This window comes from Hippopotamus amphibius, chromosome 7 (genome assembly GCF_030028045.1).
Source record: "Hippopotamus amphibius kiboko isolate mHipAmp2 chromosome 7, mHipAmp2.hap2, whole genome shotgun sequence".
NCBI classification, from domain to species: domain Eukaryota; kingdom Metazoa; phylum Chordata; class Mammalia; order Artiodactyla; family Hippopotamidae; genus Hippopotamus; species Hippopotamus amphibius.
Window position 1 is genome coordinate 73,755,322 of NC_080192.1, and position 22,966 is coordinate 73,778,287.

The 22,966-nt window shown below is 39.4% G+C and overlaps 1 protein-coding gene across 3 annotated transcripts in view; it reads right to left on the bottom strand.

The window, feature by feature from the left end:
* Positions 1-22,966, bottom strand: part of LOC130857558 (acyl-coenzyme A oxidase-like protein) — a 109,641-nt gene that overhangs the window by 29,927 nt on the left and 56,748 nt on the right. For 2 of the 3 annotated variants that reach the window (XR_009054848.1, XM_057743315.1), the window contains exon 4: positions 19,296-19,404. Coding sequence is in view for 2 of the 3 variants with exons in the window: in XM_057743315.1 (XP_057599298.1) it covers positions 19,303-19,404 (102 nt within the window). In the remaining variant the exon portion in view is untranslated. Of the gene's footprint in view, positions 1-9,238; positions 9,346-19,295; positions 19,405-22,966 lie in introns of those variants that run through there. The other variant, XM_057743314.1, reaches the window with a different exon arrangement.

Consider the following 22,966-nt stretch of genomic DNA (forward strand, 5'->3'; position numbering starts at 1 on the left):
CACTTTCTCAGCAAAAGAAGTTACAAATAGGGAAGAGGGAAGGCTTGTGGTTTGGGATTGGAATCAGAACAACCAGTATAAATTTGTGGTTTCTAACATACGTGCATACAAATCTGTGTGAGAATGTGTGAGCGAGTAAACCTACATCTATTTTCTAGCTTAGAATAAGCTTAGAAGTAGTGACATTCCAGCAGCAATGAGCATACTCAGCAACCAGATATTGGTTTTTAAATACTATTCTCCAATAAAAGGAAGCAGGGACTCTTGGAGAAATGGTTGATTACAGGTTGGGCAGGGAAAATACAAAATGAGCCTGGAACATTTTATGGTACTAAAAAATAAGGAAGTGCTTTGAAAAAAAAAAAGATGGGGACAAATCAAAGAGACACTAAGGGGCTAGCTAAACTGAAGGAGCTCTCAATGGCCAAAGCTGGAACAATTTGAGCAAGAAAATAAAATATGGTAGAATTGGACACAGCCCAAATATAGAATAAATATCCATTAATCCACACTGTCATAAATAATAATTAATTGAGTAAATATTGGAGGAGAAGGGACAGCTCTTGCTTCTAGTAAAGGAATGTAGCAAGAATGAGGGAAATAGAAAATCCCTACTAGTCAACACCAGAGTATTATTTCCAGAAAGATCCATCGATGATTACTAAAATAGTGGGTGAAAGTTTAAGGAAAAAAATAGATGTGCAGAATCAAATGTGAGTCTCCTCTTTGCTCTCGGTCACAGTGCTCCCTTGAAGAAACCACTAACCTTTTTGATCCTCAGGTTGCCTCCTGAGGGACCCTTCCAGCTCTCACACGAAACTCGCACTGCCAATGTAGTTATCAGGAACATAACTTCCTTTTCCTTTCCCTTCTCATCACTTCCCCTTGTTTTTTTCCTTTCCATCCCCTACCCATAATAGGTTTCCTTAGGAAGAGAATTGAGGTGATCTCTTTGAGAGAATGATGGAGAAAGTTAGAAGTGAGAGGAAAAGAGAAAATGCAACTTCTAATACTAACTGGGTTTAACATAACTAGAGTAGGAGAGATGAAAGCATCACAGAACAGAAATATTTCCTATGCCCAGAAACAACAAAGAGGGATGTGCCAAGCTAAGCCTTTGGAGCACTGGATACGGGAACAGGCAGCAGCAGCCTCGGATCTTCCTGCCTGTCCACTCTGGGGTCTCTCCAGACCACCATCCACCCCTTCCCCAGCACCACGTACAACTACTGTGACGTGGAAGTCAGTCACTCTTTCCCTCTCTCTGGAGTTGCAGGACTTTAAGCTGTATCTCTCACAGAGAAATGGCAATATGTTCCCCACTGAAGGAATTTCAAGCACGAGTGGGCAGAGGAGCCTCACTTTTGCACAAGGTGACCGTTGCAGAGGCAGCACCCAGTGCTCTGAGGACACAAAGGCCCCTCCATCAGGTTGCCCTGGTCTCCTGGTCATCTTCCCAGCCCAATTCGACCACAGGAGTTAGAAGACGCAAGATCAGTGCAAACCAGGAACTCAGGAAATTTGGTTTCTAATCCTGTTTCCTGTCTTTGATGATCTGTCTCTGGAACAAAGCTCTTGGCATTTCTGTACCATGAGATTTTTAGTGAAACATCTGCTCCTCAGGCCGCTGTATTGGCTTTTAAAAATGCAACAAACACAACCCAGCTGCTGTTCCTGTTTCCTGTCTCCACTCTGAAACTCTCAGAGAAGTACAAGCAAAGCAGAACAGATTTTCTCTCTGGGTTCATTGACAATGGCGCTTTCCAGCTCCTCTCTGGATCTACCAGCTACCACTGGACCAAAGCTCTTGAGGACCCGTGACAAATGAGATTCTGGCCACCCGACCTCCAGCATGTGCCATGCGTGTACCATCCAATAACTGACACAGACAAGAACTCAGATAAGTTTCCAAATGCCAACAGGGGACCTGGGCAAAGAAACTGTTATCCTAAAATTATAACCAAATAGCTGGCGTCATCTGTTAGAAAGATAGCCTTCAGAGGTACTATGATTTCATTATAATTTAAAGATCTATAGAGGTTTAAAGTCTCCTCTCTCTCTCTCACACACACGCGTGAGGACACTCGTACACACACACACGCACACACACAGCAAGCAGGCTGCACTGACCACAACGATAAAAACTGTAGCTGACAGTCACTTTTCTAAACAGGAAGCTCTATAAAGTTACATCTCCAAAAACCTTATTTCCAGCCTCCACCAATTCACTTTTCAACCAGATCTCAAATTCTGAATAAGGAAAAATAACTTAGGATAATTGTTTCCAAGCTAGCTGACTGCCCCTGAATTTCGAGGATGACACACGATATTCACTTACAAACCACTTCTCTTTTCCTTTCGACGCGGCCTTGCAGCGTGAAGGAGGGCAACATGAAGCAGATTTTTAAAATCGTTTTTCCCCAGGTGATTCCTGCACACCCTGAAACAGGGGAACCACCAGTGTAGTGGCAGAATATTACAGGTGACGAGAGACAGACACAAATAAACTTAACCAGAACGATTTTCATCCCGTCTGAATTCTCCTCCCTCTACCTGCCCAATTTTTGTTACCCACATTGGAAAATAGTCATCTGATGAACATATTGATTACTTGGGGTATACATGTTTCTCCCCGAGAGTCTTCTCTATAAAATGACAGGAGTCCTTAATAAAATATTCTCAGGGTGACAAGCCATTGTTTATTGTCTCCCCCTCCCCACCCCCACTAATCGGAAAATGATGTAGTGACCTTCATGAGCAACGTTTGCAACACGATTTTAGAAAACTGGAGAGGTAGGACTTCCAAGTGAAACGATGGGGCCGGACTCCCTCTGCGGCTACCAGCACACAGAAGGCCATTTCCTGGCCCCATTTTCAGTTAAATTCTGGCTGCACCAGGGAGGGAAAGGCAGTATCAGATGACAGGTCTTTCATGAGGACCTAGCGGTCTTGACTCTGACTCTGACTGTGAACTTCTAGCCCTTAATGCTCCCTCCAGGGTAAGAGGGAGATGGGCTATCTAATGTGTGTTGCCCAAGTGTCTCCAAAATAAAATGTGCAGCTGAGGACAATGAAACAGCATTACTGAAAAAGAAAAGAAAAGCAGACTTCTGAAGCCCACTCTTTTTGCCTCTTGGAAAGACTCTGAACCAAATCACACGGTTATTTTTACAAGATCTTGGCATTCTGGATGAAATCACCCACCTTTGGACACTGTCCGAAGACATTTCTCCAGACTCTATTTGGGTCCGATGTTCAAACTGCTGATCAGGTCATTTTATTTCCAGATACTCCAAATTAATGTAGGTAGATGCAAGCCCGCACACAACTATCTGAACAAAAAGCTGAGCCAAAAATACACACTAAAATGAAGTCACAATTCTTTTCTCTGAGCTTGTAGGTTCTGTCATAATTTGGCACTTATTTCATTTTGCCTTGGGCTGTAACTAGTGGACTTATCCCAAGGTAGGAGCATATCTTAATAATCTTTGTGGTCCTCCCGTGCTTAGCCCTAGGAAATTGTATTGTTCAGTGAATATTTAATTGAATTGACTATTAAAGTGGTTATATTAATGGCAGTAACTCAGATAAGTAACATGAGTGAAAGCCTTATCATTTTTTAAAAGGCTTGAAAAAAACATATTCTATCTTATGTCATCCTTGCCACAAGTTTATATTGTACCTACTCTTACTATCCCAAATTTATGGATACAGTATCAGAGGCTCAGAAGTGATAAGACATAATTGTCTGATTCTAAAACTCTTGTATTTCTTTGCCACACCACACGCCTAATGTTTGTTTGCTCTTTATGACCAGAAAACACACTTGTATGTGTGTAAAGGTTTTCTTTTCCCAAAATAAGAAAATCAACACTTGTGAACTATTTATTCTCCAGAAGAGAACAATTTTAAGTGGAAAATATTTAATAAGTACCAGAGAGCACCTAATATATGATATACTCCCAGATAAAAAGTGAGAAAGTTGGAGAAATAAAGTGTTTAAAAAAAAAAAAAAAGTGTGGAGAAATGTGGACCTTGGGGAAGTACAATTTGGTTCAACATTTGTAGAGAACACTTTGGACATAAAGTTGAAAAACTGCATTGTTAAGAATGTTTAATTTAAAAAAAAGAATATTTATTATGGCACTGTCTACAATAACCAAAAAAGTATAAGTATTGGGGGATCATGTTCTTGTTGACATAGAAAGAATGTCTATGTCTTTCCTTATGTTATTAGGTGGAAATAGTGATTTTAGAAGACTATAATCTCCTTTTGTAATTTTGTTTCAAAAAATATGTGAATCAATGCCAGAACTTTGAACAGTTTGCTTTCTGATGCTATATTAGTTATCCATTGCTGTGTAACACATTGTCTCCAAATTTAGCATCTTAAAACAAAAAATCTGTTATTATCTCACATGGTTTCTGACAGTTTGGGATGTGGGCGTGTCTTTTTAAAAATAATTTTATTTATTTATTTATTTTTTATTTATTTATTTATTTATTGTCTGTGTTGGGTCTTCGTTGCTGCACACGGGCTTTCTGTAGTTGCAGAGTGGGGGCTACGCTTTGTTGTGCAGAGCAGGGGCTACTCTTCATTGCAGTGCACGGGCTTCTTATTGCGGTGGCTTCTCTGGTTGTGGAGCACAGGCTCTAGGGCACATAGGCTTCAGTAGTTGTGACACGTAGGCTCAGTAGCTGTGGCTCACGGGCTCTAGAGCGCAGGCTCAGTAGTTGTGGTGCATGGGCTTAGCTATTCCGAGGCACGTGGGATCTTCCTGGACCAGGGCTCAAACCTGTGTCCCCTGAATTGGCAGGTGGATTCTTTTTTTTTTTTAAGAACTTTTATTGAGATACAGTTAACATACAATAAACTGCATATCTTTAGAGCGTACTCTCTGGTATCCCAATCTCCCAATTCATTCCCCCCCGCAACCCTCCCCGCTTTCCCCACTTGGTGTCCACATGCCTGTTCACATCTGTCTCCATTTCTGCCCTGCAAACTGGTTGATCTGTACCACCTTTCTATATTCCACATATATGTGTTAGTATATGATATTTGTTTTTCTCTTTCTGACTCACTTCACTCTGTATGATAGTCTCTAGGTCCATCCATGTCTCTACAAATGTCCCAGTTTCACTGCTTTTTACAGCTGAGTAATATTCCATTGTATATATGTACCACATCTTTTTTATCCATTCATCTGTGGATGGACATTTAGGTTGCTTCATATCCTGGCTGTTGTAAAGAGCACTGGCAGGTGGATTCTTAACCATTGTGCCACCAGGGAAGTCCTCTGAGTGTGTCTTGATTCGTGCTTCTGGCTCAAGCTCTGCCATGAGGTTACAGGCAAGTTGTTGACTGCTCCAGCCTTGCCATCTCTGGAGATGTGAGCAGGGCTAGAGGAGACACTTCAGTGTTCATTCACGTAGATTTGGAAGAAGTTTTGGTTCTTTGCCGCGTGGGCTGCTTGTGACATGACTTCCCCCAGAGTCAGGAATTCAAGAGAGAGAGGCAGAAACTAAGGTAGCTCCACAGGAACTTCTACAAAGCATTCTCAGAAGATACATGCCATCACTTCTGCTGTATTCCACTGGTTACACAGACCTACCCTAGTACAACGTGGGGACTGCAGAAGGGTGTGACTGACAGGAGTCTGGGATTATTGAAGGCCACCTTGGACCCCATCACAGCCCATCCTCACCCTTTCCCAAGGCCCAGAAAACTCTCTCCCATCCCATTACAGCATTGGTCCAAATCCCAGAAGCTCATCATCTACATCCAGTTTAGATGAAGATGTTTCCTCAAATGTCATTACTCAAGACCAATTCCTCTTGATTTGAAGGCTTTTAATTAATGAGACAAGTTATTTGTCCCCTACATGGCCCACACACACCAGTGGGAGAGGAACGGATTATACTCTTGCTCAGGAAAGAAGACAACGGGAGGATTACAGGGGCCAGTGGTCCAGCTGAGCCACTGTCAGAGGTTATGATTCAGTCGTACCCACGCCCAGGAGTTTTTGTTTGTTTGTTTGTTTTTCCTCCATGGCTCTTGGCTCCACCTCTGGGCTCTTGGTTCTTCCCTCTGAGGCATCCCACCATCATCATGAAAGGTACACATGTTTGTGATTGGGTAATTTCCTCAACCGGCTTCTGGCGTGAGGAAGCTGGGTCATTCCAAGTCACATTTTAGGTTCTTGTTAGATCAGCATCCAACTTTGAGGTGCCCAAATCTGTATTCGATATCTATTGCCATGGAACAAATACTCCCTGCATTTAGCAGATTAAAGCAAACATTATTCACACAGATTCTGAGAGTCAGGAATCCAGAAGCTGCTCACCAGGGTGGTTTGGGCCCAGGGTCTGTCAAGGTTGCAGCAAGCTGTCTGTGACCCCAGCCCTTGTAGGTATGAAGGTCTGACTGGGGCTGAAAGATATGCTGCTAAGCTCACTCACGTGGGTGCTGGCAGGAGGCTTCAGTCCTTGCAGACTAATACTCCAGTCTTCTGAAAAATATCTGAAAATAACTTGCTGTTGCCCGATCTATACTTATTTTTCTTTTTAAAAATCAGTTATGTTTTTGATGTGCAGATTTGTTTCTATACAAAATGTACGTGATTAGATGTGTTTCTAACCTAATATGAGAGTCTATGCTTTTATTAGGAGAATGGAAACCTCTTTCATTTCATATCATAGCCCAGTTTAAATCTAATCCTCCACCTTCTAGAGGTAGAAGCTAGAGGGATTTATGGTCCCCTAGGATGGAAATGAATCAGAAGATGCCTCCGCATGGCTTATTGTGGATTGAATTTACGGATCATACTGTAATGGAAAAGTTGTCTCTAAGGAACTACCAGACCAGTGCAGTTCAAGTCAAATCATCAATCTTCGGGGCCAGGGAACCAGGGAGAGAGGACTTGTACTTAGACAAATTAGACAAGGGACAAAGGGGAAATCACAAAGGACAGGGAGAGATTTGGAGAAGCAATCCCTGGAGCAATCTCAAACCAAGGAGCAACTGGCAGTGCGAAATCTCTCTTCAGCCTCCATGTAGGCACATCTAAAGGAAGAGCACCAGAGGGTCTTTGAAGCGTCCAAGAACACGCTTTCTGACGTGTCTTCTTTGCCCTATCTCTGAGCACACAAACTTCTGGTCACATATTTATCTTTGCTGGATCTTCTGTAGTGATTTGCACAACAAGCATCCTGTGTTTAGTGCTCATGTTGACTTTTAATGTAATGAAATATATTTTAACCTACATTTCTCTAATGATCAAAGTCAAACAAAACAATGCGTTTTGCCTACCCTGCAATTAAAGTAAGAAATTGAGCATGTTTTCACTTTAGCTTTTATCTTACATTAAAATATATGAGTGACCCAATCTATTATAGACCCAATGACGTGTTTTTTTATTCATGTTGTTTTTTTCCAAAAACATTTTGTTTTAGCTTCTGTATTTAACTCTGTAACTAATTTTTTAAAACACGTAATTATTGGTTGGCTGATTCACAGGGACCACTAACCCTTTTATAGCTTGACTTCCTTATTTTCAAGTTATTAATTTTGATTCTTTTTAATGTCCTATTTAGTAGGTCTTTGAATAATTTTTAAGGAAGGACATGGGAGTGAAATTGCTTCTGATTCTTAGATATCTGAAGATATCCTTCCACTGCTTGTACTCATGAATTAAATTTGGTTTGGAATGGTATGCTTAGTCATGAGGTTTCCTCTTTAGAGGAGCAGTTCTTACTCCAGTTGGAGCCAGTGAATAAAGATTGAAGCTAACCTTGTTTTTTCCATTTATTGGTAAACTTATTTTCTGTCTGGTTGCTTAAATGAAATTCTCTTTACTCTAGATTTGCAAGCTATATCCAGGTATGGGGTTTTTTTCTTCCGTTAAAATCTTGATTTTTTTTTTTTTTACACTAAGAAAAAAATTTTTTTATGTTGATTATTATTTCTGCTCCTTTTGTTCCAGTATTTTCAGGAATTTTCTTATGCATGGCTTGTATTTCTCCTATTTTCACTCTGTGTTGATTATCATCTCTTGCCATTTCATCTTTGTCCTTTACTTGTACCATCTTGTAAAGCTAGCCCAGAGATTACATTTTCTCCATCACTAGCTTTGATCACTAGTGCATCTACAGCATCTTTACTTTTGATTGCATCCTTCTCTTATTTTGGCTGGCCCATGTTTGATAAGCGCAGGGAATGTGGAGTGACTTAAACCCACCTGGATGTGCCCTTGGCATCTGGCAGGGCCTCACCTCAGACCTACACCTGGAGGATGGACTGATTTGCACAAAACAGGCCCAGCTTCCAGCAGGTACTCATCCATCTCTCTGTCTCACCAGGTGGATCTTGACCATTTCTGCTCCCAGGCCTCTTCTGCTGCAGAGCATCTCCTAAGAGAGTACCCATCCCCACATGCCATTCATCCTCCTCCCGCTCTGTGTTGTACTAGGAGATGTGATCTTGGAATCAATACAAAAAGAGATGAACTGAAGGGGAAGAGTTTCATGGGACCTGATTCTGGTCTTCTTGGAACTTAAGTCCTTTGCAGAGGGGGAACAGTGGTCTGGTTTCAGGCTACAGTAGCCCTGAGCCCATGAGCCTGGGCAGAAAGTGAGGTAAGTAAAGCCTTCTCTTGGGGTCTTGTTGTCTATTCCATGTTGGGATTAGGAGCTGAAATAGATATTTGCTGGGGTGGGGGTGTTTCCTCAAACCAACCACATTGGCATCGTACTTGGAGGAAATTCCCTCTAGATTTCTATCAATGCTGACACAAGGTTTCACGTTTTTGCAAAACATCATGGGCGTTTTAATAGGAAATAGACTGCATCTCAGCCTAATCCAACAGTTAATTTTCACATATGCCTCATGCACTCCCCTCCACGCCCAGAAAACAATACATTCATTATTACATACAAACAATGCTTCTTCAATTCCAATAAGGGTTAAAAATTACCCCACTCGTCAACTCTCATGGCAGCCAAATGACACTTGCGGGTAAAATTCCAAAAAATGACGCACAAGAGTTAATCAGTAGCATCAGGGCCTCCAAAGCAAGCAAGGCTGTCATGCAAAATGGCTTATAGAAATTCTAGCCATTTCCAGAAGCTTGTAATTACGCTGACTCATCCTCTATTCCATTTAGCAGAGAGTTCACCAGCAAGAATATGCCTTAACCACGTGTCAAAAGGAAAACTATAACACAGTATATCTTTACCTTATAATAAATTCGGGCCACCAAACTCCGCTGAAGAACCCTTTCATGAAAATTCACTGCTTTCAACAGAAAGGTGAGATTACCGACTGTGTCCAGGTCAAATGCCAGGAAACTGAAAACAAAGCACAGTGAGGGTCCTGATTATTGTGTCCTCACCAAAGAACTTCAATTTGAAAGAAACAGACAGGGTTTGTTTTTTCCCAAAAGAATTTCCTCCCAATAGATAGTGTGAGTCCTCAAAATCATCCCCTTGCATCTCTCACTTGCTGTATTCATGCCTCTTCTCACTATTTTCCTTTTTTTTTTTTTTTAGGAACTTTTATTGAGATACAATTGACATACAATAAACTGCATATATTTAAAGTGTACAATTTGATATTTTTTTCTTTATTAGTAATGCATATATGGCAATCCCAATCTCCCAATTCACCCCACCCCGGCCCCACCCCCGCTACTCCCCCTTCCCCACTTGGTGTCCATATGTTTGTTCTCTACATCTGCATCTCTATTTCTGCCTTGCAAACTGGTTGAGTTGTACCATTTTTCTATATTCCGCATATATCTGTTAATAGACGATATTTGTTTTTCTCTTTCTGACTCACTTCACTCTGTATGACAGTCTCTAGGTCCATCCATGTCTCTAGAAATGTCCCGATTTCATTCCTTTTTCCAGCTGAGTAATATTCCATTGTATATACGTACCACATCTACTATTTTTCTGATGAATGATTGGATCTAGTTATTCTACGTGGCCATCCGTGTGACATAAGGATAATTTGGCTTTTTCCACTTACTACTTTTTTAACCTTTTAAAAAATATTTTACTTAGATTTTTTGTTTGTTTGTTTGTTTTTGGCTGCATTGGATCTTCGTTGTTCCACATGGGCTTTCTCTAGCTGCGGCCAGCAGGGGCTACTCTTCATTGTGGTGCACAGGTTTATCAGTGCAATGACTTCTCTTGTTGCGGAGCATGGGCTCTAGGCACATGGGCTCAGTAGTTGTGGCTCACGAGCTGTAGAGCACAGGCTCAGTAGTTGTGGTGCATGAGCTTAGTTGCTCCATGGCATGTGGGATCTTCCCAGCCTGGGGCTCAAACCCGTGTCCCCTGCATTGGCAGGTGGATTCTTAACCACTGCACCACCAGGGAAGCCCCTTACTTAGCTTTTTAAAAACATTGTTATTGAAGTATAGTTGATGTACAATATTATATGTTACAGGTGTACAATATAATGATTCACAATTTTTAAAAGTTATACTTCATGTATATTTATAAAATATTGGCTATATTCTCCATGCTGTAAATATATCCTTGTAGCTTATTTTATACCTAACAGTTTATACCACTCACTATTGTATTATAATGGTGTTCAATATTTTACATAGTCTTTCTTCATTAACAGCTATATAATTTCCATCAAGTAGGTTTATAATAATTTACTCAACACTGTTGGGCATTTATCATAATAATGATTATAAATGAATATTAGTAGTCAAATATATCTGTCACAAAGTATTTGGAAATGAATGATGTTTCTCAGATACATTATGTATTTATTGCTGTTGCTGTGAATTATTCAATAATCTCAATAATTCTGTGACGTGGATACTACAATTATCCAATATACAGCTGGAGAATCTGAGGCTCAGCAAGATTCAGTAACCTGCTCAAGGTCACACAGGCAGAACACGTTCAAGCTCAGTGTTGTCTCAGGGGACGCCTGTATTTAAGAAAAGAGGAGTCCCCGAGGGCAGTGAGAGCGGTATGGACAAGAATAAGGTAGAGTGTGTCACAGAGAAGGTGACTTTCTTTAGCAGGTGGTAATTTCCATCTTCCCCATCTGGCAAATGAGGAAACTGAGGCACAGGGGAGTTAAGAGACTTAGGCACAAACAGATTCAAAATACCCAAGTCTCCCTCAAAACCCTAGGGGCTTTTCATCATGCAACTCTGTCTTTTGTGCTGATTTTGTCCCTGCATGAAAATTCTCTCTTTAGAACTTAGACATCTAAGGAGTTAATTCACAACTGGGGTTTCCTATAGTTCAACTACCCATTTGCCCTCCCCTTTCCCTAGATCTTTGGGAAGTAAGTTATTATAAGACCTAAATAACTTAGATTCTCTTGAATTAAAGTTAAAAACCTACAAGTAGTTTGTTGTTGCTTAATCAGAAGCCACAAGAGGAATATGAAGAAGCAATTGATGCAGCACTTTTGAGAATTGTGTAGCAATGAGTTAATAATCATCCTCCGTTTAGACAAGAAACATGGGGGGTTATTTACATGCCAGTTATCTGGAAATTTAAATTATATTAATACTTATTCTGAATCTAGTCTTTAGAAGGTTGGGTTTCTGTTTCAATCTATTTCACAAAAGCTGTAAAGAACTTTCATATTCTATTGAAAAGTATGTTTTCGTCATTCCAGGGAGGTGGTGAATGTTGTTATTACAAACTACATTTCTTGGGATATTTCTTGTAGAACACTGTCCACCTGAAGTTGTGAATGGCATGTGCTACAGGAAGTGGATCTAATCCACTCACCCAATAGTGCGTCACCTACCAAGCATGACCATGTCACATGGCTCCAGTAGCTCATCTAGCATAGAAGACTGGGCAGAGTCTCTAGAAAAATAGGCAAAGCACTAAGGGCAACCTCCTTGTATTTCACAAGAAGGTCAAAATGACTCTAAATTTAAATAATATTTAAATTAAATTCAAATGTACATCATGAGTCATCAGGAAGATGCAAATGGAAACCACAATGAGGTAGCATTATACATCCACCAGAATGACTAAAACTAAATACACTGACAGCTTCAAATGTTGAAAGGATATGGAGTAACCAGAACTCTCATACTTGTTGACGGAGTGTAAAACAGTAAAACTACTTTGGAAAAAGTTCTCAGTTTCTCATAAAACCACATGCACATAATCTATGACTCAGCAATTCCATTCCTAGTATTTGCCTTAGAGAAATAAAAACACATGCATGAAAACACTTGTATACAAATGTTCACAGAAGTTCTACTCAGATGAGTGAAAAACTGTTAACATCCCAGGTGTCTATCTGTCACAAGAATGGAAAACAATATGAACAATTATGCACCAATAAAATGGACAACCTAGAAGAAATGGATAAATTCCTAGAAACGTACAATCTTTCAAGACTGAATGAAGAAGAAATAGAAAATATGACGAGACTAATTACCAGTAATAAAACTGAATCAGTTAGAAAAAAAAAAAAAAAAACCTCCCAACAAACAAAAGTCCAGGACCAGATGGCTTCACAGATGAGTTCTACCAAACACTTAAAGAAGTAGTAACACTTATCTTTCTCAAACTATCCCCAAAAAATTGAAGAGAAAGGAACACTTCTGAACTCATTCTATGAGGCTAGCATCACCTTGATACAAAAACCAGTAAAGATATCAGACAAAAAAAAAAAAAAAAAAAAAAGGACAGGCCAATATCACTGATGAACATAGATCCAAAAATCCTCAACAAAACATTAACAAAACCAAATCCAACAATGCACTACACCATGATCAAATGGGATTTATCGCAGGAATGCAAGGATGACTCAACATCCACAAATCAGTGTGACACACTACATTAACAAACTGAAGAATAAAAGTCATATGATCTTCCCAGTAGATGAAGAAAAAGCTCCTGACAAAATTTAACACCCATTTATAATAAAAACTCTCAGCAAAGTGGGTATAGAGGGAACATATTTCAGCATAATAAAAGCCATACATGACAAACCCACAGCTAACATGCTCAGTGGTGAAGGTAAAAGGTAGCCAAGAAGGTAAAAGACCTGTACTCAGAAAAGTATAGGATGTTGATGAAAGAAATTGAAGATGACAAACAAATGGATTGGAACTTTTCATGGGTTGGAAGAATTAATATTGTTAAAAATGACCATACTACCCAAGGCAATCTACAGATTCAACATAATCCCTATCAAAATACCAATGGCATTTTCCACAGAACTGGAAAAAATAATTCTAAAATTTGTATGGAAATGCAAAGGACCATGAATAGTCAAAACAATCTCGGAAAAGAGGAACAAAGCTGTAGGTATCATCTGCCCAGATTTCAAACTATACTACAAAGCTATAATAATCAAAAAAATATCATCCTGGCACACCAAAAAAAACAAAAACAAAAAAAAACCCCAGACACATAGATCAATGTAACAGAATATAGAGGCCAGAAATAAGCCACACTTATATAGTCAATTAACCTATGACAAAAAAGGAAAGAATATACAATGGGGAAAAGACAGTCTCTTCAATAAATGGTGATGGGAAAACTGGACAGTTACAAGCAAAAGAATCAAACTGGACTACTTTCTTACACCATATACAAGAATAAACTCAAAATGGATTAAAAGCTTAAGTGTGAGGTCTGAAACTATAAACTCCTAGAAAAAACCGTAAGCAGTATGTTCTTTGACATCTATCTTAGCAGTATATTTTTGTATCTGTCTCTTCAGGCAAGGGGAAAAAGCAAAAATAAACAAATGTGAATACATTCTGGAGTGATGCCAATGACCTAGAACTTAATAAGAGTTTTGGTTACACAGGTCTATGCATTTGTCAAAACTCAGTGAATGCACACTTACAATTTGTGTCTTTCATTGTATGTAAATTCTACATAAGTAGAAAAAACTGTAACCAAATATTGAACTCTAGTTGATGATGTTCATTCCAAGTTATTTAGAAGTATGTTGATGTCTACAGTTTACTTTGAAATGCATCAGAAAAAGAAAAGATGAATTGAGGGATTAATATATGGATATATATGTGATACAGTAAACACAGTCACATGTTAATAGTTGGCTCTCTATGGTGAGTACATGAATGTTCCCTAAAATTATTTCAATTTTCCTAAGTATTTAAAAATGTTCATAACATAAATGGCACAACATTCAAGTACAGTGCAGAATCTTGACTTTTCTCAACTCCCAGAGCCTCCTAGGGATCCAGGGGCTGATGAGAGCAGTGAGGGCTCCAGGGGCAGCCCCCTGAGGGAGGGAGAGAGGCAGCACTTGCTGGGATAAGAAAAGGTGGAATGGAGCTGTTTTCAGAACCAAGTACAGCCCCAATCAGAGCCAAGCCCTGCTCTCCTCACCTAGTCTCATGGAGCCTTTCCAGTACCATGACTGACTCTTCCTACAGTCCAAACGAAGCATAACCTCGGGTGTCCATACAAATGGCTGCCTACCTGGAGGGATTTCAGGGTGCTAAGAAGTCCTCATCCCATCTTTCCTTGTGTTCCCACCTGCTCATGGGTACTTCTTTTGTGAGTTGCCATCCAACTGCTCTAGTTGCATGTAAGCTCCCTGAACTGAGAACCCACAGTCACTGCTGTATCATCAACACCTAGAGAAATGCTCCCTACACTGCGTGTGTGGAAATGTGTTGGACGACAAAAGCTTTTCTTAATATACATAAAAACCAAAGTAAGGTTTTGGGACCTGGAGATAAACACAGCCAGCCTGGATCAGTAAAACCGGGATGTGTGGGAGGGAGAAGTACACTGTTTTGGAGGTTAATAACCGAGACAAAAATAAATGGACTGGAACTTTCCAAATATTTACAATTGGAATACTGCCTTTGGCACATCTCAAGTCTATCTTGGAAGATTTGCTAGGAATATAGATTTGCATATGAGTGAGAGTCTGTTTTGCTTTCGAAATGATGGAAACAAGCCCTGCTCTGCTATCTAGAAGAGAAATGGAGGCGCAGATGATTTGTAGCTAGTTGGGGAACACGATTCCTGAATGGATGGAACTAATTCTGATGGGAATTGTACTGTTCTTTCAACTCCTTATATATTGGAAATTTCCCAGCTAATAAATTTCCTTATATAGTGGAAATTTATCAGCACTATAAAATGCCCATTCAGGGCTGGTAATATTAAAAAGACTCATTGACTTTGTAGAATGTGCAAGGACAAACTGAGACAAAACCAAGGAAAATTGTATAAAATAAAAAATTTGAAAAAATACCCCACCCCCAAAATGAGGGAGACTTAAGTGAAACAATCCTAGGATATGAGAGCTGCTGTTTCCAGCTTTAAGAAAGACTATAGTTTGAAAAAACAGGAACCTGAGCAGTAGTTTTAAAAAAACAAAAACAAAAAACAAAAATGGGGGGTGGAAGGACAGAATGCAGATTTTTTAAAGTTTCACTTCATGCCAACAGGTATGATAAGTCCCATACTACATGTATTGTGTTTTCCATGTTTCTCATCAGGATCGTACGATTATACTTTTCAATGAATAGTTTCCTTGGAAATTAGTTGGATACATTTGGGTTATGAAGACCAAAGTCTCCCTCCAAATAAAAATGATGCTTTTAAAAATACAGAAAGAAAAAGGCACAACAGGCTCCTCAAAAGTAGAACAAAGGAGGCAGTACATCTATGAGCATAAAACAATAAAGTGAAAGCAAAGGTACCACAGGGAACCAACAAAGGGAAAAGTTGGTTGTTTAAAAAATAATAATAAACTAGACAAACATCTGGTGAGATTAAACAACAATCAAAGAGAAAGAAGGCACAAGAAAACTGGGACCTAATGACAGATCTAGCAGAAGTTAAAAAGATAATTAGAGAATAGTATGATCAACCTTATACCAGTAAATTTGAAGCCAAATGGATAAATTCCTAGCAAAATACCATTTACCAAAACTGACACAAGAACAGAAAGCCTAAATGGTCTTAAAACAATTAAACTAATTGAATCAGTAGTTTAAATATTACCCAGGCCCAGACAGTTTTCAAATAACTTATCAGATTCTTCCACAGAATAAGAAACTACTTTCAAAATAACTTTATGTGACCAGTAAAACTTGACATAAACCCAAATCAGGGAAGTACAAGAAAGAAAAACAATAAGCCAATAAGTATACAAAAACCCTAAAAATAATACTAGCAGGTGAAACCCGGGAAAATATAAAAATAATACAGCATAACAAAATTGAGTGTTTGTTAAACATGCAACGGTTATTTATCATATTAACAGATTAAAGAAGAAATGTCATAATTTAATAGATAAAAAATCATTTCCAGTGCAATCAGTAAAATTCATCTAATAATAAGAAGAATATGTTAAAAATATCAGTAAAAGAAGCTTCTTTAGGAAGTAAAGTGTGTCTATCAAAAACTTTAGCAAAGTCATTCTTAATAGTGAAATATTAAACTAATTCTTTTTAAAACCAGGAATAAGACAGCTTCTCACTAAAAAGAATAACTGGAAAGGAAGAAATAAAAAATCATTATTTGCAGATGGTATGACTGTCCACAGAAAAAACCCCAAAGACTCTATAGGCACATCTAAAAGAAATTTTTTTTATGGTCAGGTTTATATATTGTACAAAAGTCAACTGTGTGTATAGTAAATCAGCAACAACAAAAAACAGAATTTTAAAAATATTCTTTTTATAACAACAACAAAATTATAGTGTACCTAGTAATAAATCTGTCTAAGGTTGTACTATGTTTGAAAGAAATTATAAAACTCTGGGAGACACTTAGGAGATTAAAAATTTTGAGAGGAAGTTCAGTTTTATGAGCACGTCAAATTTTCTGCAACTCTATATACGGATTTAAGACACTTCAAAGAAAATTCCAGCAGATTTTTTAAAATTGTGGTAAAATAAACATAACATAAAATCTACCACTTTAACCATTTTTAAGAGTACAGTTAAGTGGCATTAAGTACATTCACATTACCATGCAACCATCACCACTATTCATCTCCAAAATTTTTTCATCTTTCCAAACTGAAATTCTGTACCCAGAGAACACTAACTCCCACTTCTTCCTCCTCCTAGTCCCTGGTAACCACTGTTCTACTTTCTGTCTCTATGAACTTGACTACTCTAGATACCTCATATAGATGCAACCATACAATATTTGTCCTTTTGGTGTATGCAGGTTCTTTTTTTGGAGGAACTAGACAAACACACTAAAACTTATATGGACATGCAAAAGACCCAGAATAGCCAACACGATTCTGAATTATATTTTAAATGTAATACTATAACAATATGATATTTAATATGTACTATAAAATACTATTATATTTATTATAAATCTAGCAGAATTGAGACAGTGTATTGTTGAATTAAGAATATACAAACAGACCAGGAACAAAATAGCCTCCAAATGGACTCCTGCATATATAAAAGTTTAAGAAGTGCAGAGGGGACATTCCAGGTCACTAGGGAAAGATAGTCAATTCAGTAAATGGGGCTGGAACAACTGACAATCCCTACAGGAGGAAAAAATGAAATTAAATCCCTTCCTCATACCACCGACAAAAATTTCTAATGGAGTTAACTCTAAAAGAGTTAAATGTGAAAAGTGAAACTCTCAAATTTTTAAAAATGTATATTTCACAGTCTCAAAGTAGACAAGATACAGAAAAGGCTGATAAACTCAATTGTAATTTAAGAATTTATGTTAATCAAAAAACATCGTAAATGATGGGTGATGCCTTAGAAGGCCAGGACAGGCAGGGTGGGAGGGAGTTGCAGGAGGGAGGGGATATGGGGATACATGTATAAATACAGCTGATTCACTTTGGTGTACCTCAAAAACTGGTACAAGAGTGTAAAGCAATTATATTCCAATAAAGAGGTTAAAAAAATCGTAAAGAAAATATAAGACAAGCCACAAACTTGGAGAAGATAGTTGTAACATCTAAAAAAAAAAGAAAGAAAGAAAGAAAGAAAAGAAAAGAAAAATTGGCAAACGGCATGACAGGCATTTCACATAAGAAGAATACAAATGGTAAATAGACATGTGAAAGCACGCTCAATTATAACAGTAATAAGAAAACGCAATTTTAAAGCATCGTGAGTGGTCTTTTTCACATATTGACAAAAATTAAGTCTAATAATATCAAGTATTGGTTCCATAAGACACATGCTGCTGGTGGGGATATAAATTTGTACAATCACTTTGAAAAATAATTTGGCATGATCTAGTAAAGCTGAACATTGGCATACCCACAACACAGCAATTTCACTCCTGGGTAATATATGCTATTGAGGAGTGTTTTTCAAACAAGAGATTGCAAATGGCTAAAATGGTTCATGAAATCAGTTTAAAGGACTGAGATAAGTATTTAAAAAAAATTAAAATTAAAAAATATCAGAGAGCATTATGAGTAATAGGATAAGCATTGTTTCATGAAATGTTTATTGCAGTTGTGTCTGTGGTGGGGAGGGAGGGCAGGGACTCTATGGGTGTGTGGGTGTCCATGGTGATGTAAAATGTATTTTCACTCTGAGTCACAGCAACTAAATTTGAAAGCCCTGTAGAAATTCTTGCCCACGTTCCCCAGAAAACATGCAAAAGCTTTCATAAGGCCGTTGTGCAAAATATCAAAAACACAACCCAAATATACACTGATACTGGAGATTAAATGGATAAGCGACTGTGGCACAGACACATGATAAAATGTTCTGAGCAAAGACAGAAGCTCTTCAGCCACACATAACAACTTGGATGAACCTAAGAAACAAAATATTGAGTGAAAACAGGAAGCTACAGATTACCACATACATTATGCCTCTTTATCGAGCTGGAAGACAATACAAAAAAAATCAATGAAAACAACCCAAAGCATGGATCCTGAAGCCAGACTATCTGGGTTCAAATGCGAGCTCTGTCACCTACTGGCACGTAACCCTGGGCAAAACACTTAACCCCTGTGCCTGTTTCCTCATCTGGGAAATGGAAATAATAACCTACCTCATGGGGTGTTTAGGATTAAAACCTGTAAAGTCCTTGGAAGAGTGAACATGCCAAAAAGAAGGAATGGGTGTAGGAAGAACAGAATTAGCAATGTTCTTGTTCTTAAGTTGGGTCGTGGGTGCATGAGTATTGAAGTTACATATTTGTTTGCTTTTTGCACATATCAATATTTTTTAAATTTTATATTGGAATGAAGTTGATTTATATACATTTCTGTGTTAGTTTCAGGTATATAGCAAAGTGATAAGACTAGGTCAAGGATAGTGGCAGCCTGAGTGATCACATACCTGGTCCTCAGCTTGTCACCCTCGATTCTGCCAAGTTTTGGAGCAGGCAGAAGATGGGTCTTTCTTCATGCTGCTTGGTGTACTGAGCCAGGAGTTCCCGAACCACAACCTGCACAGAGAGTTTATCGCTTGTCAGCCATTTGTCAAAAACATAACAAATGCTAGAGTGTCTTTAACTGCTGCAGCCAGATAAGGTCCAGGTGCTTCTAGAGAACTCTTTGGAAGGACTCAAATACAAGACTCATCTTTCCAGGGGACTCCTCTTCCCCACAGCAGGTGTGTGACCCTTGCTGACCATTTTCCCTCATTCCACATGGCCAGCTTAACTAGCTAACTACTCACTGCTCTCTTTTCCCTTTGAGGCATCAGCCTCTAATGTGGTCCCAAGACCAACCATTTCAGGTGACACTTCAGATAAAACCTACTTGCCTTCCCTGGATCAGATGGGTGGCTGGTCTGTTTCATTTTTTGCCTCTGATATTCTATGGTCAACTAGGTCTTTGGAGAATTGTACTGAAATGTACATATAAATTGCTTCCTCAGCAGCTCTAAAGTTACAACGTGGGCCTAAAACACTGCGTGCTTATCCAGGTTTGTTAAAAGAAGATGTCCAGGGCTTGGCTGCTATAGAGAGAGGCCCAGGTGACAGTGCACAGCAACTGCTAGGCACGTCAGTAAGGCCACCTTGGGCCAGCCTGCCCTACCAAGCCCCCGGCTGACTGTCAGGCAGGAGTGAGCCCCAGCAAGACCAGCAGAGGAATCACACCACACAAGCCCAGCCTAAACTGCCAACCTACAAACAATGAACTAATAATTCTGTGTTGCTATAAGGCACTAAATTTGGGGCGTGGGATTGTTACACAGCCATAAATTGCTGACTCATTCTCATATGAGTACCGATTTTAGAATATTTCCTTCTTTGTTTCACATACATTCATGTTTTTATATAGATTACATAAAATGTTATAATGCTTTCAATCAATAGTATATCATAAATGATATTTTCCATTCACAATCTGTTTTGGATTCTATTTATCTGTTTAATGGCTGTATAATATTCTTTGTTTGGAAAAATCATACCTAATTAAACATTTCCATTCAATTAGATATTCAGGTTTTTTCCAATTTTATACAGTGATGAATAACCCTGATATCAATATATTCAGACAAATAGCACTGTCCTCTTTTTGATTAAATTAAAATAGAACAGAGAGGTGTTGTCTAGTCATCACCCAGATTACCCCAAAAGTGATATCTTACGTAGCAATAATGATGGTCTCAACTAGGAAACTCAGTAAAATTTGTAGACATTGAATGTTTTAGTTGTAGTAGAGATTTCATTATGTAAAAATGAACCCAGTAGTAAAATAAACCCATTGTATAAAATAAAACATATTTCCTTTCAGTTAAAAGTCATTACATCCTGGGGCTTCCTAGGTGGCGCAGTGGTTAAGAATCCGCCTGCCAATGCAGGGGACACAGGCTCGATCCCTGCTCCAGGAAGATCCCACATGCCACGGAGCAACTAAGCCCATGTGCCAAAAAAAAAAAAAAAAAAAAAGTCATTACATCCTTATGTAGGTCTGGTGTTTTGAAAACTTACACCAGATTTTCTTAAGACAACTTGTGATGTTATTCCTTTCCAGCTGATTGTTTCTCTGCTGGTGGTGTTTTTGTGGCTATTGACACAATTCTCTGGTTCAATATGTGAATACTCTTTATTTTCTTCTATGTACTTAATTAATTCCCAGGGATTGAGTCCTGCTACATCTGCTCAGGAGTCCCTTTCTCAAGAGAACTCCAGGGGACTGAGTGGCCAGAATGGCTATGTTCTTGCCTTTTGTAAAAGATCCCATCTGCAGAAGGAATCAAGCTAATCTACAGCTAACATTTGGAAACCATGAGTCTGAGCCATTATGCAGAATAATGACATCACAAACATGCACTTGTAATGCATATCATATGCATCAGGGAACACTGATTACGGAGCATCGATAAAAATTATTTTTTAGGTCAAATGGTTTTTCTAGGCATCTAGGAAGCAACTAACTACACACCAAGCATCTTACTGATTTATGCCAGCTACAGTGAAACTTGGATTAAAAAGTCTAATGCGTAGTGTCTGCTACCAAGGCAGAAACACTTAGAGTCAATTAGGATAGAAAATACGATCTCTAAGGAGAAGCCAGCAGACGTCATCTGTTCTGTAACAGGGCAAGGCAGGCAGTGGGGCTGCACTCAGGTTTACACCACGCAGGGGATGGATTCACTCAAAGTGGCAGTTCTTGCAGCACTGGGGTCCCAGATCATACCCTAGGCAGGATGGCTATGGAATTGGGGACCCGGGGCAAAATAAAAGTTCAAGGGGACTTCCCTGGTGGTGCAGTGGTTAAGACTCCACGCTCCCAATGCAGGGGGCCTGGAGCCAATCCCTGGTCAAGAAACTAGATTCCACACTCATGTTGCAACTAAGAGTTTGCATGTCACAACTAAGGAGCCCACGTGCCTCAACAAAGGAGCCCACAACTAACAGCTGGCACAATCAAATAAATAAATATTTTTAAAAATGCAGGGCCACTTCTTCAAAAATTATTAAGAATTTCAAGATGGTGAGAGCAGAGCAGCTAACCAAGCACAGGTCCTTCTGAGCACAAGGTCCTGTACAACTGTACAGATTTCACCCCGTGAAGCTGAACCTGACCCTCAGGGTCCCAGGAGGATGGGCAGACACAGATGTAACTGCATGTTCTGTGTTTTTACTACATCTACATCTGGCAACTCCAGGTACTTGAGGGCAGCTTAGGTGTCACCCAGGGAGTGAGGTTGAAGAAAAGACCAACTGGACATGATTCTCCACTAAGGACGTTGTTCACCTCTTTTAGATACTAGACATCCCACCAAGGTAAGATTTCTTTGAGGACAATCTGTAAAGATTCCCTGGCTAGAAGGAAAGACAAAGAGAGAAAGAGAGGAAGGATGGGAGGAAAGAAGGAAGGAAGGAAGGAAGGGAAGGAGGGAGGGAGGGAGGGAGGGAGGGAAGGAGGGAGGAAAGGAAAGGGAGAGAGAGGGAAGGAGTGAGATTGATTTCTGTGCAGAAAACGAAGTCACTTTGACGAGCACAGAAGCACAGATAAAGTGGCCCAGGTTGAGAAGGCTCTCTCTCTCCCATACCTCATACATGGCTTTCTTGAGAACTTTCAATAGTTAGATGCTACAACGTCAGGTTTTGAAAGAATTAGAGCCAGCTTTGTTTCGGGTCAATGGATCTCAAAGAGAAAACTAGAACATCTGTTCAAACTACCTTGGTCAGCTTTTCTAAGACTGCATCATCTCAAAGTCCCTCCAAGTTCCCCAAAGTGGACGAGCACATTTTGTAAATGCCTTGTATCAATTTCATCCCCTATTCAGATCTTCGCGCTGTCCCCCTCCCCCCATTTCCAATGCCTGAGCACCGCCTAACTCCTCTACGCCGAGACTCGGTCCCAAGCTTGCTCTTGCTCCCCCACTGACGGCCTTCACAGCCTTCCCTAGGCTGGCCTCTGCCTACCTCTGGTCCCATCTCACACACCTCCCTCCATTTGTTTCTGCCACCGTCAGGGGTGATCTCCCCACCTGCAGGTGTTCAGGAAGATCAGCTGCACTATTTGCCCTCAGCCCACGCCCTTGTTCTT